General features: G+C 39.5%; 1 protein-coding gene across 2 annotated transcripts in view; it reads right to left on the reverse strand.

The window, feature by feature from the left end:
• ZMYM2 (zinc finger MYM-type containing 2) overlaps positions 1–19,620 on the reverse strand; it is a 93,447-nt gene extending 73,827 nt beyond the window's left edge. For both annotated transcript variants that reach the window (XM_046663796.1, XM_046663795.1), the window contains exons 1-2: positions 19,365–19,620; positions 18,213–18,280 (exon numbers count right to left, since the gene is read on the reverse strand). In XM_046663796.1, coding sequence (XP_046519752.1) covers positions 18,213–18,280; positions 19,365–19,583 — 287 coding nt within the window. In that variant the 5' untranslated portion in view covers positions 19,584–19,620. The remainder of the gene's footprint in view (positions 1–18,212; positions 18,281–19,364) is intronic.
• Positions 19,621–21,576: the final 1,956 nt, after the last annotated feature.

Below are 21,576 nucleotides of genomic sequence, written 5' to 3' on the forward strand. Positions count from 1 at the left end.
ACACTAGAGTAAATTGAAGGCAAAAGAAATAAAGAACACAAGTGAAGTGAACTACATAAATCAACAGAAAGCAAGTATTAACCTACTTTTCATTTACACTACTTTTTTCCCTATGACTTAAAGGCAAATGCATAAAAAATAATTATCCATGTTAGTAACTACACATATATATATAAAGATGTAATCTGAGACAACAGTAATATAAAAGGGAGGACAGAGATGTACAAGGGTAGAGTGTTTGTATATTGTTGAAACTAAGTTGTTCTAAGTTTAAGATGGTGATTTTAATCCTCAAGGTAATTATTAAGAAAATAACTTTCAACCATATAGGAAAGGAAAAAAGGGAATGAAAATGGTACTACAAAAAAATTAATCAGGGGCCAGCCCGGTGGCGCGGCAGTTAAGTGCGCACGTTCTGCTTCGGCGGCCCAGGGTTCACTGGTTCAGGTCCCGGGTGCAGACATGGCACCACTTGGCATGCCATGCTGTGGTAGACGTCCCACATATAAAGTAGAGGAAGATGGGCACGGATGTTAGCTCAGGGCCAGTCTTCCTCAGCAAAAAGAGGAGGACTGGGAGCAGTTAGCTCAGGGCTAATCTTTCTCCAAAAAAAAAAAATTAAACACAAAGGAAACACAAAGGAAGGAGGCTGAGTGGTTAAGTTGGTTAAGTTCACGTGCTCTGCTTCGGCGGCCCAGGGTTTCACCGGTTCAGATCCTGGGCATGGACATGGCACCGCTCGTCAGGCCATGCTGAGGCAGCATGCCACATGCCACAACGAGAAGGACCCACAACTAAAAACACACAACTATGTAGCGGGGGGCTTTGGGGAGAAAAAAGGAGAAAATAAAATCTTTAAAAATGTTTTTTAAAAATCTCAAATCAATAAACAAACTTTACACCTTAAGAAGCCTAAAAGGGAAGAGCAAACTAAATCCAAACCTAGAAGGAATGAAATAATAAAGATTAGTGCACAGATAAACAAAATACAAAACAGAAAAACAATAAAGAAAAATCAACAAAACAAAAAGATAGTTCTTTGAAACAAATTAACAAATCTTTAGCTAGACTAAAAAAAAAGTCTCAATTAAAATCAGAAATGAAAATAGGACACCATGACCTATTTTACAGAAATAGAATTATAAGAGAATACAACTGTATGTCAACAGGATAATTGAGATAAAAGACAAATTCCTAGATATACACAAACTACCAACACAGACTCAAGGAGAAATACAAAATCTTAATAGAACTACAGGAAGCAAGGAGATTAAATCAGTCATCAAAAATCTCCCAACAAAGAAATGCCCAGGAACACACAGTTTTGCTGGTAAATTCTACCAAACATTTAAAGATTTAAAATTAACACCATTCCTTCTCAAATTTTTCCAAAACACTGAAGAAGAGGGAATACTTCTTAACTCATTCTATGAGGCCAGCATTACTAACCTGATTCAAAAATCCAAACAAAGACTTACAAGAAAACTATAGGCCAATATTCCTCATGAACAGAGATGTAAAAATCCTCAGCAAAACAGCAGCAAGTCAAATTCAGCAGCATTTAAAAAGATTATATACTATATATATATATATATACATATCACGACCAAGTGGGATTTATCCCAGAATGGACAGGTAGCTCAACATAAGAAAACCAAAGTAATATACCACATTAATAGACTGAAGGGAAAAAAAAACCACCACCACCACACGATCATCTCAATTGAGGGAGAAAAACTGACAAAACACAACATACTTTTATGATAAAACCAACAAACAAAGAAGAGAAGAAAACTTCTGCAACATGATAAAGGCCATTTTTGGAAAAACCCACAGCTGTCATACTCAATGGTGGAAGATGGAATGCTTTCTTCTAAGATTAGGAACAATGCACAGATGTCCACTTTCATCATTTTAACTCAACATAGTACTGAAGTCCTGCCCAGAGCAATTAGGCAAGAAAAAGAATATAAAAGGCATCCAAATATAAAAAGGAAATACAAATCAACAAATACAAACAGAATACAAAATCAACACAAAAGATCAAGTGAATTTCTATACACTAACAGTGAACAATCCAAAAAGGAAATTAAGAAAACTTCAGGTCAGCCATGTGGCCAAGTGGTTGAGTTCGCGTGCTGCACTTCAGCGGCTCGGAGTTTCGCCAGTTCAGATCCTGGGCACAGACATGGCACCACTCATTGGGCAATGTTGAGGCAACATCCCACATAGCACAACCAGAGACACTCACAACTAGAATATACAACATGCACTAGGGGGCTGTGGGAGGAGAATAAAAAAAAAAGTTGATATATTAAAAAAAAAAGAAAACTTCATTTACAATAATATTAAATAAAATACATAGAAATAAATTTTACCAAGGAGTTTGAAGGACTTGTACAATGAAAACTACAAAACAATGCTGAAAGAAATTAAAGACATAAATAAATAGAAAGATGGGGGCCGCCCTGGTGGCATAGTGGTTAAGTTCACACACTCCACTTCCTCTGCCCAGGGTTCGCAGGTTCAAATCCTGGGTGCAGACCTACACACCACTTATAAAGCCATGTTGTGGTGGCGTCCTACATACAAAGTAGAGGAAGATGGGCACTGATGTTAGCTCAGGGTCAATCTTTCTTACCAAAAATAAACAAATAAATAAATGGAAAGATTCCCTATGTTCATCGATTGGAAGATTAATTAAGATGACAATACCACCCCAAAGCAATCCACAGATTCAATGCAATCCCTAGAAAAACCCAAAAGATGTTTTTTGCAGAGAGAAAAACTCATCATAAAATTTATATGGAATCTCAAGGGACAAGAATGTTGAAAACAAACAAAGCTGAAAGGGTCTCACAATCTTGATTTCAAAACTGACCACAAAGCTACAATAAATCAAAATAGCATGGTACTGGCACAAAGACAGATACACAGACCAATAGCACAGAAGAGAAAGCCCAGAAACCCTCAAATACTTGGTCAAATGATTTGACAAGAGTGCTAAAACCACTCAATGAGTTAAGAACAATCATTTCAACATAAGAATGCAACAGGACCTTACCTTACACCATATACAAAAATTAAAATGGATCAAAGCTCTATATTTAAGAGCTAAAACTATAAAACTCTTAGAAGAAAACATAGAGGAAAAGCTTCATGGCACTGGCTTTGGCAACAATTTCTTGGATATGACATCCAAAGCAGAGGCAATAAAAGAAAAAACAGATAAATTAAACTTCATCAAAATTAAAAACTTGTGTGCTGATAGAAAAATACTGCCAATGGAGAATACTATATCCAGTAAAATTTTCCTTCAGAATCAAAGGAGATAAAGAGTTTTCCAGACAGATGAAAGCTGAAGGAGTTCATCACCACTAGTTCAATCTTACAAGAAATGTTAAAGGGAGTTCCTCAAGCTGAAACAAAAGGACACTAATTAGTAAGAGGAAAACATACGGAATTATAAAACTCACTGGTAAAGCTGAAAAAAAATTTTAAACTTTTGTGCAAAGTACACCATCAAGAGAATGAAAAGACAACACACAGAATTTGAGAAAATATTAGCAAATCATGTATCTGATACAGGATTAATATCCAGAATATATAAAGAATTCTTACAACTCAACAACAAAAAAAACAAACAAAACAATTAAAAAATAGTCCAAGGACTTATACAGATACTTCCCCAACCCCAAAGAAGATATACAAATAAGCAAAAAGCACAGGACAAGATATTCAACATTACTAGTCACTAGGGAAATGGTATCAAATCAAGAGGAGGAAATACCATCTCACATCCCTTAGGGATGGCTACTGTCAAAACAAACACACACAAAGCAAGGAGTGTTGCTGAGGCAAAACTGATTGGTTGGTTAGTTAGCTGAGGAAACTGGATCCCCTGTGCACTGTTCATAGGAATGCAAAAAGGTACAGTAGCTATAGAAAACAGTATAGACGTTACTCAAAAAGTTAAAATTTGAATATATGATCCCACAATCCCACTTCTGGGTATATATCCAAAAGAACTGAAAGCAGGATCCAAAGAGATATTTGCACGTTTATGTTCACAGCAGCACCGTTCACAAGAGCCAAGTAGAAGCAACCAAAATGTCTACGGGCAGATTAACAGATAAACAAAACGCAGTTCGTACAATGAAGTATTATTCAACCTTAAAAAGAAATAAAGTCCAGTTACATAGCTACAACATGGATGAACCTTGATGACCTTATGTTAAGTGAAAAAAGACAAACATTATATGATCACATTTATATGAGGTACCTAAATAAGTCAAATACATATAAACAGAAAATAGGATGGTGGTTACCAGGGGCTGAGGAGGAGGAAACGAGGAATTGTTGTTTAATGGGTATAGAGTTTTGGTGTTTCAAGATGAAAAAGTTCTGGATATCTGTTGCATGACAATGTGAATATACTTAAATACTACTGAGCTAGACACTTAAAAATGGTTAAGATGGTAAGTTTTGTGTGTGTGTGTGAGGAAGACTGGCCCTGAGCTAACATCTGTGGCAATCTTCCTCTTTTTGCTTGAAGAAGATTGTTGCTGAACTAACATCTGTGCCACTCTCCCTCTATTTTATATGTGGGATGCTGCCACAGCATGGCTTGATGAGCAATGTGTAAGTCCATGCCCAGGCTCCAAATCTGTGACCCCTGGGCCACAAAGCAGAGCACGCAAACTTAACCAGTATGCCACCGGGCTGGCCCCAAGATGGTAAATTTTATGTTATGTTTTTTTTTACCACAATTGAAAATAAAAAATAAGGAAAAAATGACACACTGTTTCACAGCACTAGGATAGATATCATTTTTTTAAAAAGGAAAATAAATGCTGGCAAGGATGTACAAAAATTAGAACACTTCTGCATTGCTGGTCAGAATGTAAAATGGTGTAGCCACTGCGGAAAACAGATTGCGGGTAGCTCAAAAAGTTATACATAGAATTAAGGGGCCAACCCCATGGCATAGCGGTTAAGTCTGGCACACTCCACTATGGTGGCCCAGGTTCCTGTGATCAGATCCCAGGCGTGGGCCTACATCACTCATCAAGCCACGCTGTGGCGGTGACGTACATACAAAATAGAGGAGGACGGGCACAGATGTGAGCTCAGGGCAAATCTACCTCAAGCAAAAAAAGAGGAAGATTGGCAATGGATGTTAGCTCAGAGCAAATCTTCCTCACCAGAAAAAACAAAAACCAAAAAGTTACACATAGAATTAACATATCATCAGTCAATTTCACTTCTAGGTATATACCCAAAAGAACTGAAATCAGGGACTCAAGTGAGTATTTGTGCACCAGTGTTCATGGCATTATTCACAATTGCCAAAAGGTGGAAAGAGCCCAAGGTTCCATCAACAAATGAATGGATAAACAAAATGCAGGTATACACACACAATGGAATGTTATTCAGCCCTAAAAAGGAAAGAAATTCTGATACATGCCACAACATAGATGAATCCTGAAAACACTATGCCAAGTGAAATAATCCAGACATGAAGAGGCAAATATTTTATGGTTCTACTTATATCAGGTACTGAGAATAGGTGAATTCAGAGAGATGGAAGGTAGAAAAGAGGCCACCAGGAGCTGGGAGGAAGGGGTACTGGGCTTATTGTTTAATGAAATATAGAGTTTATGTTTGGGATGATATAAAAGTTCCGTAAATGGATAGTGATTATTTTTGCAAAACATCTGTGAATACACTTAATGCCATTGAACTGTATATGTAAAAATGGTAAATTTTATGTTAGTATATTTTACCAGAATTTTTTTTAAAGAAAAAAAATAGAAGACATCTCTATGAGGGAAAATAATACCACAAATACAATGATTAACTAAGAAGAAAATATTTGCAACTCATATTCTAAAAAAAGGAAGACAAAGCAGTCCTACAATCAATGAGATAAATCAACAACCAAAGAGAATAACGGGCAAAAAAAAATGAACACAGCTCACAAGAAAAGGAAATACAAACGGCTCTTAAATCTATGAAATGTTTAAGAAAACTGCAAATTTAAACTCTAAAGGGCCACCAATTTTCTCACTACACTGACTAAGATCAAAAGGTTTAACTATGTAATAAGTCTCATACTGTAAATCTGTGTAAATTAGTACAACTTCTATGAAGGGCAACTGAAAAAAATATTTCTTCGACCAATTCTACTTCTAGGCATCCTTCCTACAGATATATTATGTCATCTTTTTAAGAACGAAATGTAGAAGGATATTCATTGTAAAGTTAAAAGATTGAAACACTCACAATGTCTCTCAACAGACAACTGATAAAATGAATGACGATAAAGACAAGCAATGAAATACTATGCAGTCCTGGAAATAAGGCAGCTCTAAACCTACTTATGTACTAATATGGACCAACCTCTCATAAAAATTAAGTGCAAACAAGGTACAGTACAATGGATAAACACATACACACACTCATGCACAGAATATCTCTAGGTAAATAAGAACACAACAACAGTGTTTTGCTACTAGGGAAGAGAACTGTGTGGATGGGTCGGGGGAAGAGAAAAGAATCTTCTCAATATTTACCCTTTTGTACCTTTTAAATTTGGTACCATACACTGGGATTTGATTAGGGTTTCAATGAATTTAGAGATTTGGAGACAAAAAACTAACATTTTCACATTATTGAAGTCTCCTTTTGCAGACATATGTCTATCTTTCCCTTCTGGTTTTCTTGTACGTCCTATGGTATCATTTTACAATTTCCGTCATAAATATATTGCATATTTGTTTTACTTATCTCCATTTCCTGCAATAGTGAAATGGATTTTTCCCATTATGTTGTAAAATGTTTACAAAGCAAAGAAATACCATAAATAAGGTGCAAAACTATGCAAAATGAAAAGATATATACATACATATATATTTATAACAGATATAACAATGAATTGATATCCATACTTTAGAAAGAACACAAATTCAAATGACAAAAATTTAACTATTTGATAATTTCCAATGTTCGCGAGAATGTGGAGAAACTAATGGAAATGCAGTCAATATAGTGGTCCAATGGAAGGCAATTTGGCAGTATCTATTAAAATATTTAATACGCATATACTCTGACTCTGAAATTCCTATTCTCACAATCTCCCCCCTAAAGAAAACATACATGAACCCAATGATACTACACAAATATTCCATGCAGCATTACCTCTAACAAAAAATTGCAAATAGACTAAATATCGATCAATAGAATGTATAAACTGTTAAATCCATGACACGAAATATCACATAACAGTTAAAAGGAGAGATCTTTATGTACTAATTCAGAAAGATATCTAAGACATACCACTAAGTGAAATAAGCAAGTTGCAGAAAGATACGCGTACTACACGTTTTTAAAATGCACACACAAAATTACTATAATTCTTATGAATACATGTTAGTATATGCACAGAATAGAATCTGGAGTGATATATACTAAACTGATACTACTACTCATCTCTGGGGACGTGAGGAAAGGAACCAGGGGACCAATGATAGATGACACAGATTATTTAACATGTCCTTATCAGATATCTCAAACAATGCTACTCTGGCTTTAGAAGTTGATAGGAATCATTTAAAAATCCAATCAAGGATTATGATAGAGTCTAGACAAAAATCTCCTTTGATTTAATAAATAAATGAATAAATCAGTTAATTCATTCAGGTTATCACCAAGGCACAGAATTTCTAAAGATAAGGAATAATCTCTCCTTTCCCATAGGACCAAAATTTAACTGCAAGGTACTTTCAAGCAATTTTAACTTTCTTTGGGGATCTCATCCACTCCCATGATTTTAAGTAATACGTCAATACCTTGGACTCCTTAATTTATCTCAATCAAGATGTTTCAAACCCCACACTACCTCCTCCCTACATCTAGTTATTTAACTTGCTCTTTCATATTTATCTTGCTCTGCACCTCCTCCAGTCTTTGGCATTTGGGGAAGTTATATGGCTGGCTACTCGTACCAGAAATCTGGAGGTCACTCTTAATTTCTTCTCCTTTCTTCACCTACAAACACACCATCCCCAAGTCCTATCCTCCTTCCAAAATAAATCTTGAAACTGTCCACTTTTATCCCCCTCTTCTGACACCTGTCTAGCCCTAGAAATCCACCATCATTTTTCTGCTAGATTACGGACATTACCTACTTTATTCCTCAGAGTATCTAAAACTCTATTTAAAAATTAAATCAGACAACACCAGTCACTTCTCACATGGTTTTCCAGCGCACCTAAGAGAAAACCTAAGATTCTCCCCTGCCCTGTAAGATTCTTGCCTAACTGGATTCCTGCCTACACACTAGGCTCAATTTCAGCACTACTCTTCCTCACCTTGCTCATTAAGCTTCTGCTAAACTAAGTCTTCTTTTACTTCATGGAAGGGTCTCAGGGGTCCTTTGTGCATACTCTTCCTCTACCTGAAGGGTTCTTTTCCGAATTTCTTTCCAATCTCAGCTTAAACATCACTCCCTCAAGATCCTTCCCTATCAAACACTTCACTAACCCATCCCTGGTCTAAATTAGCCTTCCTTGTTATATTCTGCCGTCATCATACATATTTCCTCAGCTGCACTTATCTAATTTGTAATTATGTTTACTTGTAATCTGTATCCTCCATTAGACTGTATGTTCCAGGAGGGCAATGATATGTTATTTCCTATCACTGTATCCTCTCAACTTAACATAGTGTCTAGCCAATACTTACTGAATGAGTATTTTTCTCTAGTAAAGAGACAGAAGAAATAACTTTTCTGGGGTGTTTTTTGCTTCTCTCTCCCATACTGTCACCTCCAATGGCATTCTAGCTCTACCCCTCACCTCCCTTCTTGTGTGCCAAAGGACAATCACTTCACCTTGAGCCTCAGTTTCCCCATTGTAAAACAGGAAATTAGGGGGCTGGCCCCGTGGCCGAGTGGTTAAGTTCGCACGCTGCGCTGCAGGCGGCCCAGTGTTTCGTTAGTTCGAATCCTGGGCGCAGACATGGCACTGCTCATCAAACCACGCTGAGGCAGCGTCCCACATGCCACAACTAGAAGGACCCACAACGAAGAATACACAACTATGTACCGGGGGGCTTTGGGGAGAAAAAGGAAAAAATAAAATCTTTAAAAAAAAAAAAAAACAGGAAATTAGGATAATTTCCTCAAAAGATGAAACAAGAAAAAAATCTCTGCCTTATGTCTTTGGTCATGATTTTTTATTACTTCTATACTCAATCTACATAATTAGTAACATGGCCTGATCGCAGTCCCTAATTAAAGGTTATCATACCCTATCCCTTTCTTCCTCTTAACCAAAGAAGCTAAATAAACCCACACTTCCTTCTCCAAACATAGTTTAAAACGTATAACACAAGTAATCTTCAACCACATACGTTAACTTGGAAACATTCATTTATTCTTATGATACTTGGTATTCCAAATATATGACCTAGTATAATGACTGGTTTTGATACCAAATTTTCCCTATTTTTGATTTGTTTAATAATATTTCGCTATTTTCCCTGTTTTTGATACCAAATTTTCCCATGTTTAAATATGATGGAGTAGAGGGCTTTAAGAATAATATTACCTTCTTTACGTAAGTTCAAAGGTTCCATGATTAAGACCTCATCTAACCTAAAGAAGCAACAATACTTGTATCAATAAGCAAATGAGACCACAGATTCAAAAAGGCTAGACTTTAAGTACTAAGAATTTATTTCTCCAATACAGGTCATTTCTAAATAAAAACCTATTGCCTCCATTTCATAAGACTCAAAACTCAAAACAATTTTTACCAGCATTCTTTCCCAGAGATATATTCTTCAGATGTTCACTGACGGCTCTTAAAAATAAAAGGAATATAAAAAGAATATGGAGTATAACAAAAAAAATCTGTTTTTTCTCCCTTGACAAATTTAGAAAGTAAATAGACAATCATATCATTTATAATTCAATGTAGTTTTGTTTTTTAAACTATCTAGTAAATATTTAAAGCTCTGTAGCAAAGGCACTCAGTAACTCTTGTTTTATTTTTCCCTTTATTCAACCCCTTCATAATTTGAGTTTGGCTTTTTTTGTCTCTGAATTTCATGACATATCTAATATAACAATAACAACTATAACCATTTATATAAGACACACTTGGTACCACTCATCACAACTATGTTAAAATGTCTAACAGATAGCCTAAAAATATTATCATCATCCCATTTCTCAGATGACTTTTCTATTGTGTGTAATCAGGTAGCTTTCCTATGGCATATAGCTCTTAGGCGGCAAAACCAGAGATCGTACTTAAAGTCCACATACCTTTCACTATACCACATTATCCCTCAATCATATAGAACTGAGACTGTTCTAACACACTGACCACTAGAATTCAAACATTAACCAGTCAAAACTTTTGCACCATCAGGACAGGGAAGGGATTTTAACAATGTCAGACTTGTGTCGAAAATGTCAATTGTTGATAGTAATAGTGTATATGCAAGATATTAGTGTGATGAACGGGAAAAAATCCTAAGACTATCTTTAAAAATGTAAACACCAGCTTCAAAAGAAATGGGATTATGGAGGAACTTTCATTTTCTAGGTCACATATTTCTTTACTACTTAAAAGATTTTAAGGGCATATTTTATTTTTATAACCAAAATATTCTTTTAAAAATTGTCCTTTCTGGGGCTAGCCCCGGTAGCTGAGTGGTTAAGTTCAGTATACTCCGCTTCGGCGGTCCAGGTTCAGTTCCCAGGCACGGACCTACACCATCTGTCAGTGGCCATGCTGGCAGTGGCTCACATACAAAAAAAAGAAAGACTGGCAACAGATGTTAGCTCAGGGAAAATCTTCCTCAGCAAAAAGAGGAAGATTAGCAACAGATGTTAGCTCAGGATGAATCTTCCTCAAAAAAAAAAAATCATCCTTTCTGATATGCATACAACTATTCATTTCTATATATTGCCTATTATGCTTCATTGTTTATATTTATTCACTTACATGACTATCTCCCCAAACTGAACACTGAGAAGCTACCTAAAGATCACATATAACATTTGCTAATTGATTTCTTTTCAAGGGTTTAAAGTCCACACTTAGTTTGCACTTTGTTTCACATGCTAACAAGAATCTCTCAAGTTTCTGCAAAGTGAGGGATGTGATCAGACTGGGCATTAGGAAAAACTAATCTGGCTGTAGACTGGAGTAAGGAACAGGATGAAAGTGTCTTATAAATATAATTCCCTATTTTCTAATACAATAGACTAAGGTCAAAGGACAAAACAAAACAGGAGAGAGCTGAGTACCTTAGGAAATAAGGGCACTTAAAGGTCTCAACATGCAACAGTCTAATGAGGGGAAGGGACGGAGATGGTCAGAAGTATAACACCATGTTAAGTTCGAAGTCCCAAAAGTCACAGAGTTTCAAGGAACATAATAATAAATTTCAAATGTTACAGAATTAAGAGAAAAAAGGAACTTAAAGATTTGGCAATTAAGTCACTAATGACCTCAAAAGAGCATATCTGGTACAGTGTTCAGAGCGCAAATCAGTGAATTTGTTTTGGAAAGAATGAGAAAAGGAACAAGTTTGGAAGTTTGAAAAAGGTGCAGAGATGCTGGAGGATAGAGTGTTATAGCATACTAAATAACAATACACTAATGAAGGAGTCAGCAGAGGAAAGTCAATGAAGAGGAAGATATAAATCCTCCTCTCTACTATCAGATGAGCATTCAGTGAGTTTACTGTATCAGTGGCGGCAACAAATTCATGATGTCTGGTCCATACGTACAGATCAAAAATCGGAGCTGCTACAAATTGAACACCTACTACTGACCAGTCACATAGCAAACAATATTTTTAATCCTTATCTTGTAGCAATCTCAGGAAAGCAGGCATCACTACACTCATTTGTCAAATAAGTAAACTAAGGCTGAGAGGTAAAAGAACTAACCAGAGATCACAAACTGGTAGATGGTACAGCAAAATTGACTTTTCAGTTTTACTGAGGTACAATTTACATATGATTATTTAAAAAAGAAGTTTGATAATTTTTAGTAAATTTATATAGTTATTCATTCATCACTACAATCTGCTTTTAGAACACTTGCATCACCCTGAAAGTTCATTCGTGAGCAAGGCAGATTTGAACCCCAAACTGTCTCACTCCAAATGCATGTCACGACGCAAATCCCCTAGCAACACTCAAGTGACAAAAATGGATTTTTTAGACAGAAAAACTGAAAAATTAAGTCCCACTAGTTCCCTTTCCATGTGAGGTCCCAACATACCACTAGAACTGTACCCACATTCCATGATCTCACCAAATTTAAGTTTACTAAAATTTGGATAAGCCACGTGTTGAGTATAGCAAAATTAGAACACCGGATGCTATTACAGACACTGTGTGGTATATTTAAAAAATGCAAAAGGAATTAGGAAAGGGAAAGACAAATGAACACAAGTCCAGGAAGAAGGCAGGACGAAAACAGCTGCGTAAGGACGTCAAGGATGGAAAACGTGATATACAAATGAAGAGAACAAGGAATAACAGAAATCAGAAGTCTGTGTCCTAGAAGACAAAGACTAACTTAAACAGAAGCTTCTCTTTGATGAGCAATGTAAAACTGTTTGGAGATATATAATGGAACGACTTCCTAGGCAGGAGTCAAAACATTTGATTAAGAAACAGGATGATACAATATTAAAACAAACAAAAATAAAAATAGAAAGTGAGACAATATTCACAGTAATGAAAGTTGTAAAGCTAAAACTAGTTTAATTTTATAGTAATGATTTTATATAACTAATTGAAACAAGGGCAAATTTTTCATTACTTCACAAACACACACAGAACCATGAACATAAGAATTTAGATATCATGTTAGGGCCAGAAATAATTAAAATAAATTAAAATAATTAAAATAAAACATGACAAGCTTTGAAAAAAATACAAGTATAAATCTAACACAAAAGGATAAAGTAAAAATTTCACTTACTAAATTTTCACTTCCACTCTAACATTTCTTTAGTTCTATAGAACTAGAAACACAAATCACTAATTTTATAGTCACTGGGCCTAACCAAACTTTACAAATTCCAGATTAGGGTCCTGTAGCGTAGCATTAGAAGTCTAGATGAAACGCTCTTCCAAGCATAGAGCCAAAGAAACTGCTAGCCAACTATTAATGAACACATCTTTTATGACTACTTGATATACAGTACATGATATAACACATAATTTGCTAAATAAATGATTTCTATTTATTCTCAGTCTGGTCCAGCTCAATAGTTCAAGAAACATCACTCTTCCCAGGCAAAAGACATGCCTCTTTGAAATGAATAATTATAACTGCTCCAGTATTACAAGAAAAAGTTCCTTTAATGTTTTTAAGTTACAAAACCATAATTTAAGTCCCAAATTCTTACAATAATAAATCCAGACAAGGTATCTAGGTGACTACTGCAAAAATAATACACACATGGCATTGCCATAAAGTAAAAAAGACTGAAGAATCTGCCTCATTGTGTCACATTTTATAAACTTTCTTCTGTCTGAAACCCCTAACTGCGCATTATGATTTTACTTAAAATTGCCATTTTTTCCTATCCAATCTAAATATATAGTTAGAAAGAAATAAGTTTACTGTAAGAATTATAACAGATCTTTCCCAAATTGTTTAACACAAGGTTGCAACAATTAACTCTATTCCTAGCAAATTTATCTTAAAATTACAATTTAACATTAACTTTTAACATCAGAATCATACTAAAAATTTAATCATTTAAGGATAAAATACTTTAAAGCCTTTTTTTAATTCAGATATAACTGATACATAGCATTGTATTACTTTTAGGTGTATTTTTTTTTAACCTTTGAACTTTAAATTCACAAAAACAAATCTGACCTTCAAACTCACTAGGAACAGTTAGAGAGGAAAAAAATCTAAAACCCTCTGGAGAAGTAAGAGAAACCTGATCCTTAGCAGCCTACTGATATTAAAGAGAATGGATGAAATGCTTTAATGATAATTTGGTAACTCTTCAAGAAGGATAAACAAAACAATAATATGTAATATTGAATTAAATATGCAAAAGTTTTTTTAAACCAGAACTATTAACTATTCATTACCTATTTATCCTAATATCCAAAGTTTACTCTTAAATCATTCTTGAAATAGTAAACATTAATAATCACAAGACTGACCAAATCGATAAAAATAAAACCCCAACATTCATATCCTTCTTTTAAATTAAAGACCATGAACTCTTCTTAAATTTTATTACTTCTAATTTTCAATGGACTGCTATGAAGTAAAAATAAAATTAGAACTAAGAACAAATCCCAAACTAGTCACGTGATCAAGTGATTTTGCAAACCTCTCTACACATCATTTTTTAACTCTAAAATAGACTTTTCAATGGTTTACAAAAATTTATCCTGCAGTTCCAAAGTGCTTCAGTGTTGTGTGTAACTTGATCCAAAAAATTAATATATTTTAAAATATGCAATAAAACAAAAGATACACTCAAATGTGTTGTAATCCAAATTTTAACACACTTTAAGATGACCAATTTATCTTGTTACCAAGTAAGTGTTTGGTGTTGGCGTTCTTAATTCTCCTCCCATCTCTACTGTAATAACATAAACCAGATTACAAAGTGACTTCTTTAAAAAACAGCTTGCAGATATAAAAATTTGCAACTCCAACTGTGTAAAACAGAATTTTCTTGCTGGTATACAACCAAAATAAAAAATAAAAATAAACTATAATTGTTACCCAGAGCCCCACAGTTCAAAATTACAGATTTATCCAACAGCAATTTTTCTCACTGACAACTTTATAGGTCTTACATACTGGAATTGTGCATAAGAACTTTTAGATTTGACTGTTTCAAAAGTCTAAAATCCCAATTCTACGCACTGACAGGAAGAGAAGAAAATTAACCAACTGAAATCAAAAAATGGAAAATACATGGAGTCAAAGCAATGTCTCCATCTACTTGTTTCCAAAGTTAAAGTACCCTACATAAAATACTGTTAGAGAATCCAATGGGAGGAGACACCTGCGTTTGGGTTCACCTTGCGTTCCCTAAAAAAACACACCCAAGTTGCATATGCCACAATCTTCTTATAATAAGTGTTATTCCATATAATACATATGTTATGAATATTACTAAAAGGGCACAGACAGATATCAGTGCCTAGAAAGGCAAAAAATAGAAAATTTCTAATTATATCACACCTTTTAACAACAAAGATAGAGCTCCAACATTTCGCACATATTCTTTCCAATACAGTAATACCACAGCATCTGATTAAAGGTTCGCTTTGTCTCAAATGCACTAAGTTTATACACTTTTGTAACTCAAACAAGGGCAAAATACAATAAAACTTTAAGAATACGAACACTGCTGTACAAAGATGGTATATCAAATTCCATATCCACACAAAAGTCTGAAACATTTATGTTCAGCATCCGTGTGATATCTGAGTGATTCAGAATTGTCTTACCACGTGAGGTACAAAAGTCCAGCCCATGAAATTATATAAAAGTAGAACACGGAGAAGTAGGGACCACCCTGTATCTTTCCCCCAACTCTTTAAAAGGACAGGTGGGAGGAGTGGGGAACACATACTATTAAGGATGCACCTAAAGAAGGTGCCATAAATATGCAAAGTATTTTTGACTGTCAAAATATGAACTAAGTACTACATCTAAAAGCACCTAACTCACATTAAGTGCCCAATAAATCTAAGTATAATAAAAAACTTATTTAGTCAAGGTCAATTAAAAATTGTCAGGTTATCTTCAACTTACTGTCTGGCACATTAAAGCACCATTAGTTGATGTTTTTAAGAAAAGGAATTTTTAAATTCTGAGTTAAATCGTTATTTAACATTTGGTATAATTTGAAAGAACCATGGCTTTCCTTAGTATACATGTGCTGACATTACAGAAAAGTCCTGATTATACATTTTTACGTTCTCATCTCCAAATGTCTACTAAACATAACCAATTAACACTCTCCCTACGAACAACACAACTAAGAATAAAGAAAAAAATCTGAAAATGCTAACTCTTTTGTGAAAATATGTGATGATAAAATAAGCATTGCCCATCTATCTGAAAGATCTGCTCCTTGAGCCATTATATCTGAATGATCTAATGTCTGCCAAGAGCTTTAAACTCATTAGAGAAGTTATATTCATTCAAGTTACAGTATTTAGGAAACAATTAGACTCTAAATTGTACAAAGACACACTGAAAAAAGAGAATTCATTATTTCTGATTGAAATAGACCCTGTTAGTTTTAAAATAAGACAGTAAAATAATCTAGTTGATAACCATGGTTCTATTATTTTTTAAAAAGGTACTTAGTTAGGGGCCAGCCTGGTGGCATAACAGTTAAGTTCACATGCTCTGCTTCGGCAGCCTGGGGTTCACAGGTTCAGATCCCTGGCTCAGACCTACGTACCACTGGTCAAGCCATGCTGTGGAGTCATCTCATATACAAAATAGAGGAAGATGGGCACCAATGTTAGCTCACATCTAATCTTCATCAGCAAAAAGAGGAAGATTGACAACAAACGTTAGCTCAGGGCTAATCTTCCTCACCGAAAAGAAAAAGAAAAAAAGGTACTTAGCAAGATTCAAGCATTTTCTACTTGTTTACACACTGTTCTTTACGAAAAGAACACAGGCTGAGAAGATTTTAACCTTGGATTTTTTTCACCATTTCAGTTTCCAAATTTGTAAAACAAGCATATTATGTACTTTAAACCAGGACAGAAACTTGTTTGTAATCAAACTGCTGAAGTTCAAATCCTTTCTTTAACAACTACTACTACCTGGTTTTCTACCTGTGCCCCTGTTACCTCCTCTACAAATTAAGAGTAAAAACAGTAGCTACATCACTGGGGTTTCATGAGATTTAAAAGATTATACGTTAAAAATTAGTTTGGACATGTGTTAGTAATTACAGAATGTAAATGATAGGTACACAGAAATTCAGTATATTACTCTCACTCATAAATGTGAAAGTTTCCATAATAAACTTTTTTTTAAAACTTGGCTTAGATTTGTGGTGGCATACAATAAGGACTCAATACATGCTATTTTTATTACCCTGCAGGCGACTTTCTGAGACTAAAGGAAATAATTTATGGAAGTGTCCTGCACTATGCCTAGAATGGTGTGCATTTGAGCTGCCATCCTCTCATCGTCCTTCACATCAGTATTCAGGAAATATTCATCATCAATTGTCCTTGGTCCCATTTAGGACTTAATATTTAAGCATAAGCTGCTACACTTATGACTTACCTCTGACAGAGATCTGTAAGTTAGCTATCAACTGTCAATGGGCTCAAGAGATATAACGTATCCAGAGTGCTAACTTCACTGATATTTTGTAACTAATTTCAATTGACAGACATTTTGACTGGTCGTTTCTCTTATCATCCAGCACTCCACAAGACAGCCTTAAAATCAACAAATTACAAGCATTAAATGATAATTCTCAGTTAACATATTCAAGAATGACTCATTGAAGACTACTCAGCACAGAAGACGGGGGACATAAGAAAGTAACTAGAGCAGTGCACTGGTCTGATCGGCATACTACTTGGTGAACAAAGAGTACTACGAGTGGACTTCATGCTCTTTTCTGAGCAAAATATGAAAGAGATCTATCAACTAATAAACCCTGAGAGTTAAAATCTGTGTTTTAAATCAACACAAACAAAAAGTTAGTGGTTCTTTCTATTTTTCCAAGCCCTTCGATCAATTATCCATTGTAAAGGAAGAAAAAGTGTTAAAAGATGGCTGCATGCATGCATAGTATTTAAAACGAAATAACTTCAATTCCCACTTTGGAACTCTAGAGGGCACCAGAAATATGCCCTCCTTCACACCACCCCTCCTCCCGGGTAACGTGAGCAGCTGCAGGAGCCCGTCGTCTGGTTGCTGAGGTTGGTATTGCAGCAGCAGGAGAGATGTCTGCAGCGGTGGAAACAGCAGCGCCCACTCCCAGCTGCCTCACCAGTCATTACCCAGGCTTCGCCCCGGGGGCAGCTGCCACCCAAGCGAAAGCTCCTCCCCCTAAAAACAACGAGGACAGACAAGTCCCGAGGCAGAACCCCTACAACCTGACAACGTCCTCTAAGAGCAACAAATCAGAGGCAAAGGACTCACAATGGGAGTGTTTCCTTCTCACTTTCTGCCAAAGATGCACCAGATAGGGTTGAAGGCGATTCCTGGTCCTGGGGTAAGAGGAAAAACGGAAAATGGATCAAGAACATCTAACCAGGTGGGAGAATCAAGCCTTTTCCACCAGGAGGAGGCGGAGAAGGGAAGAAAAGGTCAAGCAGGTTCGGCCCTTCTATTATCACTCTCCAGCACGCGACCAACAACTCCCTCCTACGTAAAGTGGGGCAAAACGGCGTAAAATAAATATTTGGGACCAAAAACCACGTGAGAGGCAAAATCTACAGGGAGGAGGAGGAGGGCAGCGAGCCTGCCCCCGGGAGGGGAGCCGGGGAAGGCAAACGCTGCCTCGACGCCAGCGAGGACGGTCTTCCCTCCTAAATTGGCCCACCCAGCGTCAGCCCCGACACTCCGGGCGCCAAACTGGAGGTAAGGGGCGGCTCCCGTCCCCGCTGCGCTGAAACCACCCCCGTTTGCCCCAAGCAGTTGCCCCGAGCCCGAGACTTGCCCCCCCCGCGGTCGGCGACCGGCAGCGCTGCCTCCCCGTCCGCCATTAGAGACCCAGCCAAACAATACGTGAGGAGGAGAGCCGCGCAGCGCAGCGCCGGGCAGGGGAGCAGCGACGGGGGCCCCGCGGGCGCCAGGCAGCACCCTCGCCCCGAAAAACTTGGGGCCCTCGGGCCGCGGCGGACGGGCGGGAGCGCAGCCCGGCAGCGGGAGGGCGAACTGAGGCACCCCTCCCCCACCCTGCCCCCGCCGCGAAGAAAGGAAAAATGCCCCGCGACCTCCCGCCGCCCCGGCCCCGCGGCCCCCGCCCCGGCGACCCCCGCCCCCGGCGCCGCCTCACCCAGCCCGCCCGGCCTCGCCCTCGCTCCCGCAGCCCTTCGGGCCGCACGCGAAGGCGCCTCTGACATGAGCGGAGCCCGGCGCAGCCCCCGAGGCCCCGACGCGGCAGCGGCGACGGCAGCGCGCCGCGGGGGATTAATCCCGGGTCGGTGGGAGGCTCCGGAGGCTGCCCTCACCCATCTCCGCCTCCCCAGTCGCCCCCGCCTCCGCCTCCTCCTCCGGAGGCTGCGCTGCGCCCAGCCACCCCCACTATCGGCGGACCCGGACTGGAAAGACAGCGGGGCTAAGCCTCACCCGGTTCTGGCTGCGGCTCCGCGGAACGAACCTCCCCTCCCCCGGCCCACCCCCCTTCGGCAACACGCACAACTCCGCTCGGTCCAGTCCCGGGTTTAGCGCTGGTGAGGAGGCGGCGGCGGAGGCGGCGGCGGCGCTGCCGAGCCCGGCGAGGCCCCGCCCTCCGCGCCCCCATTGGCTGGAGGGGAGGGCGGGCCGGGGCGCCTCGGGCACGTCCATTGGCTATCTCTGCCCTCCTTCAGGACCCCCCTGGAGGGGGTGGTCCGAGAGGCTGTCCGTCAGGCGCAGGCCACGCCCCCGGCGTTTCCATTCCACTCCCCCCGCCGCCCGCCCTCCGCTCTCAGCCGCGTCCGCTCCCTCCTTACCCCCGCCTCCTACCCCGCCCCCACCCCGGGTCCGTCAGGGTCAGGCAGCCCGAGCTGCGCTGCCCGTTGCACCGGCCGCGGGCTCGGCCCCTGGGGGACTGGGGACCCTCCGGGGCCCGGAACAGCCCGAGAGGCTGAGGCCGGGGCCGCCTGCCCTCGCTCGGGCCTGGGCGCCCGGGCCGCTGCGGCGGCTCCCAACGACCCTGCCCGAGGAGAGACGCGGCCTCGATGTCCCCAACGCCCTCCCTGGCCAGTTCCTTGAAGCCCCCCGTGAGGGCCGAGCCCGGGAAGGGGCTGGAGCCAGGCAAAGTGGGAGGTTGGGTCAGCAGGTGAAGTGGATTCCCGAACGCCCGGAGGAGAGTGGAAGCGCTTCCACCCTCGCCTCACCCCCGTGGGGAATTGTCCCCCCACCTCCCGTCATGGCTGCTGGAGGAGACGACGTCCTCCATTTTGTCGGGACTGCTGTGGGAACTTGGGACCAGTTCAAACGCAAACCCCGTGGGGCTGGGAAACTTGTCCCCGGGAAGCCCCAACTGGACTCCGCCATTCGGCCCAAGGGGACAGCCCCTGCCTCCAGCGTCTGCATCCGAGGGGCCCTGGGGCACAGGCGCGACGGCGGGGAGACCCGGACGCCGCTGCCCGCCTCCATCAACCAAGATGGAGGAAGCTGCGGGCGCCCCTGGAGCTGGGCTCCCGCCTGTTGGAAGGCCGGAGCCTCCCCTCGGTGTGTCCCTCGGCGCTGCCGTCCTCCTGCTCCGCAGCCTCTCTCGCTCGCCCTCCCTCAGCCTCCACCCAGCCTCTCCACCGCCTTCCACCCTCTGCTGGTCCTCAACGATTGATGGAGGCTCCACTGCACGGCGCGCCCAGTCGCTTCGCCCGCCCGGGGCCGGCCCCGCCTGGGGAGCGGGGCGGAGAGGCTGCCAGCTGCCGCGCACCCCGGGGCGGCCGTGCGCGGAGAGGCCACAGCCACCGCGGGGCTTCTCTTTTGTTCCTCGTCTACACCTCCGTCTTGGGCGCACGTCATGGTGCTGTGCAATTTCCAAGATTCCACGTAAAGATGAAAGGGAGGCCTCTTCCGTCTCACCCTAGCGGTTGTTAGTGGGATTACAACGGAAATAAAAGGATGGACAAATTAGACTTCTCAATTTCACGATTATCTAACAGCACTGCTTATTAATAAATAGACGTGTGATGTTACAATTTAAAATTCAACACAGTGATGATAAACATGAAGTTTTTAATGAAGTTTGTCTTCCATGAAGGTCTCAGTAAAGACTGACGTTGACCTCCAATTTATAGACACCACTTGCAGACCATAATCTAGTAGAAATTGAGATTCATTCATTCATTATGAATAAAAAAGTAAAGTAATCCTTCCATCTAGGCCTAACTGCAGTAAATATACTGCTCTTTATTTAAAGTGAAGAATTTCCAACATGTATTTCAACAGCTTTCTCAAAATAGTATCACTTTTATTTTTCAGCATTTTCTTTCTTAATTGTAAAATTTTTCAGTTTTCAATACAATAAAATATCTTTGTAAGACTTTCTATTACACAGTACTGTTTTATATTGACATTCTTGATGTGACTATCTTCACAACAAAAATGTCCTGTATTACCAAATGCAGGGCAACATTGTAATAATTCCATGAAAATTTGCGCCATCTTTTTATTATCATGTACCATTGCAATAGCTTCTGCTCGTGGAGTTTATGGTTAGAAGGCTTGAGCAGACATACTTCCAAATAAGCTGTCTCATGGGCTTCAGTGATAGATTAGGTTGCCACATGCTGTTCAGTTTGAGGGAGCTCTGTAGTGCTACTAATTCGCTGGCATTGTTGCTGTT

The sequence above is a fragment of the Equus quagga genome, chromosome 6, assembly GCF_021613505.1.
Source record: "Equus quagga isolate Etosha38 chromosome 6, UCLA_HA_Equagga_1.0, whole genome shotgun sequence".
Taxonomy (NCBI): Eukaryota; Metazoa; Chordata; class Mammalia; order Perissodactyla; family Equidae; genus Equus; species Equus quagga.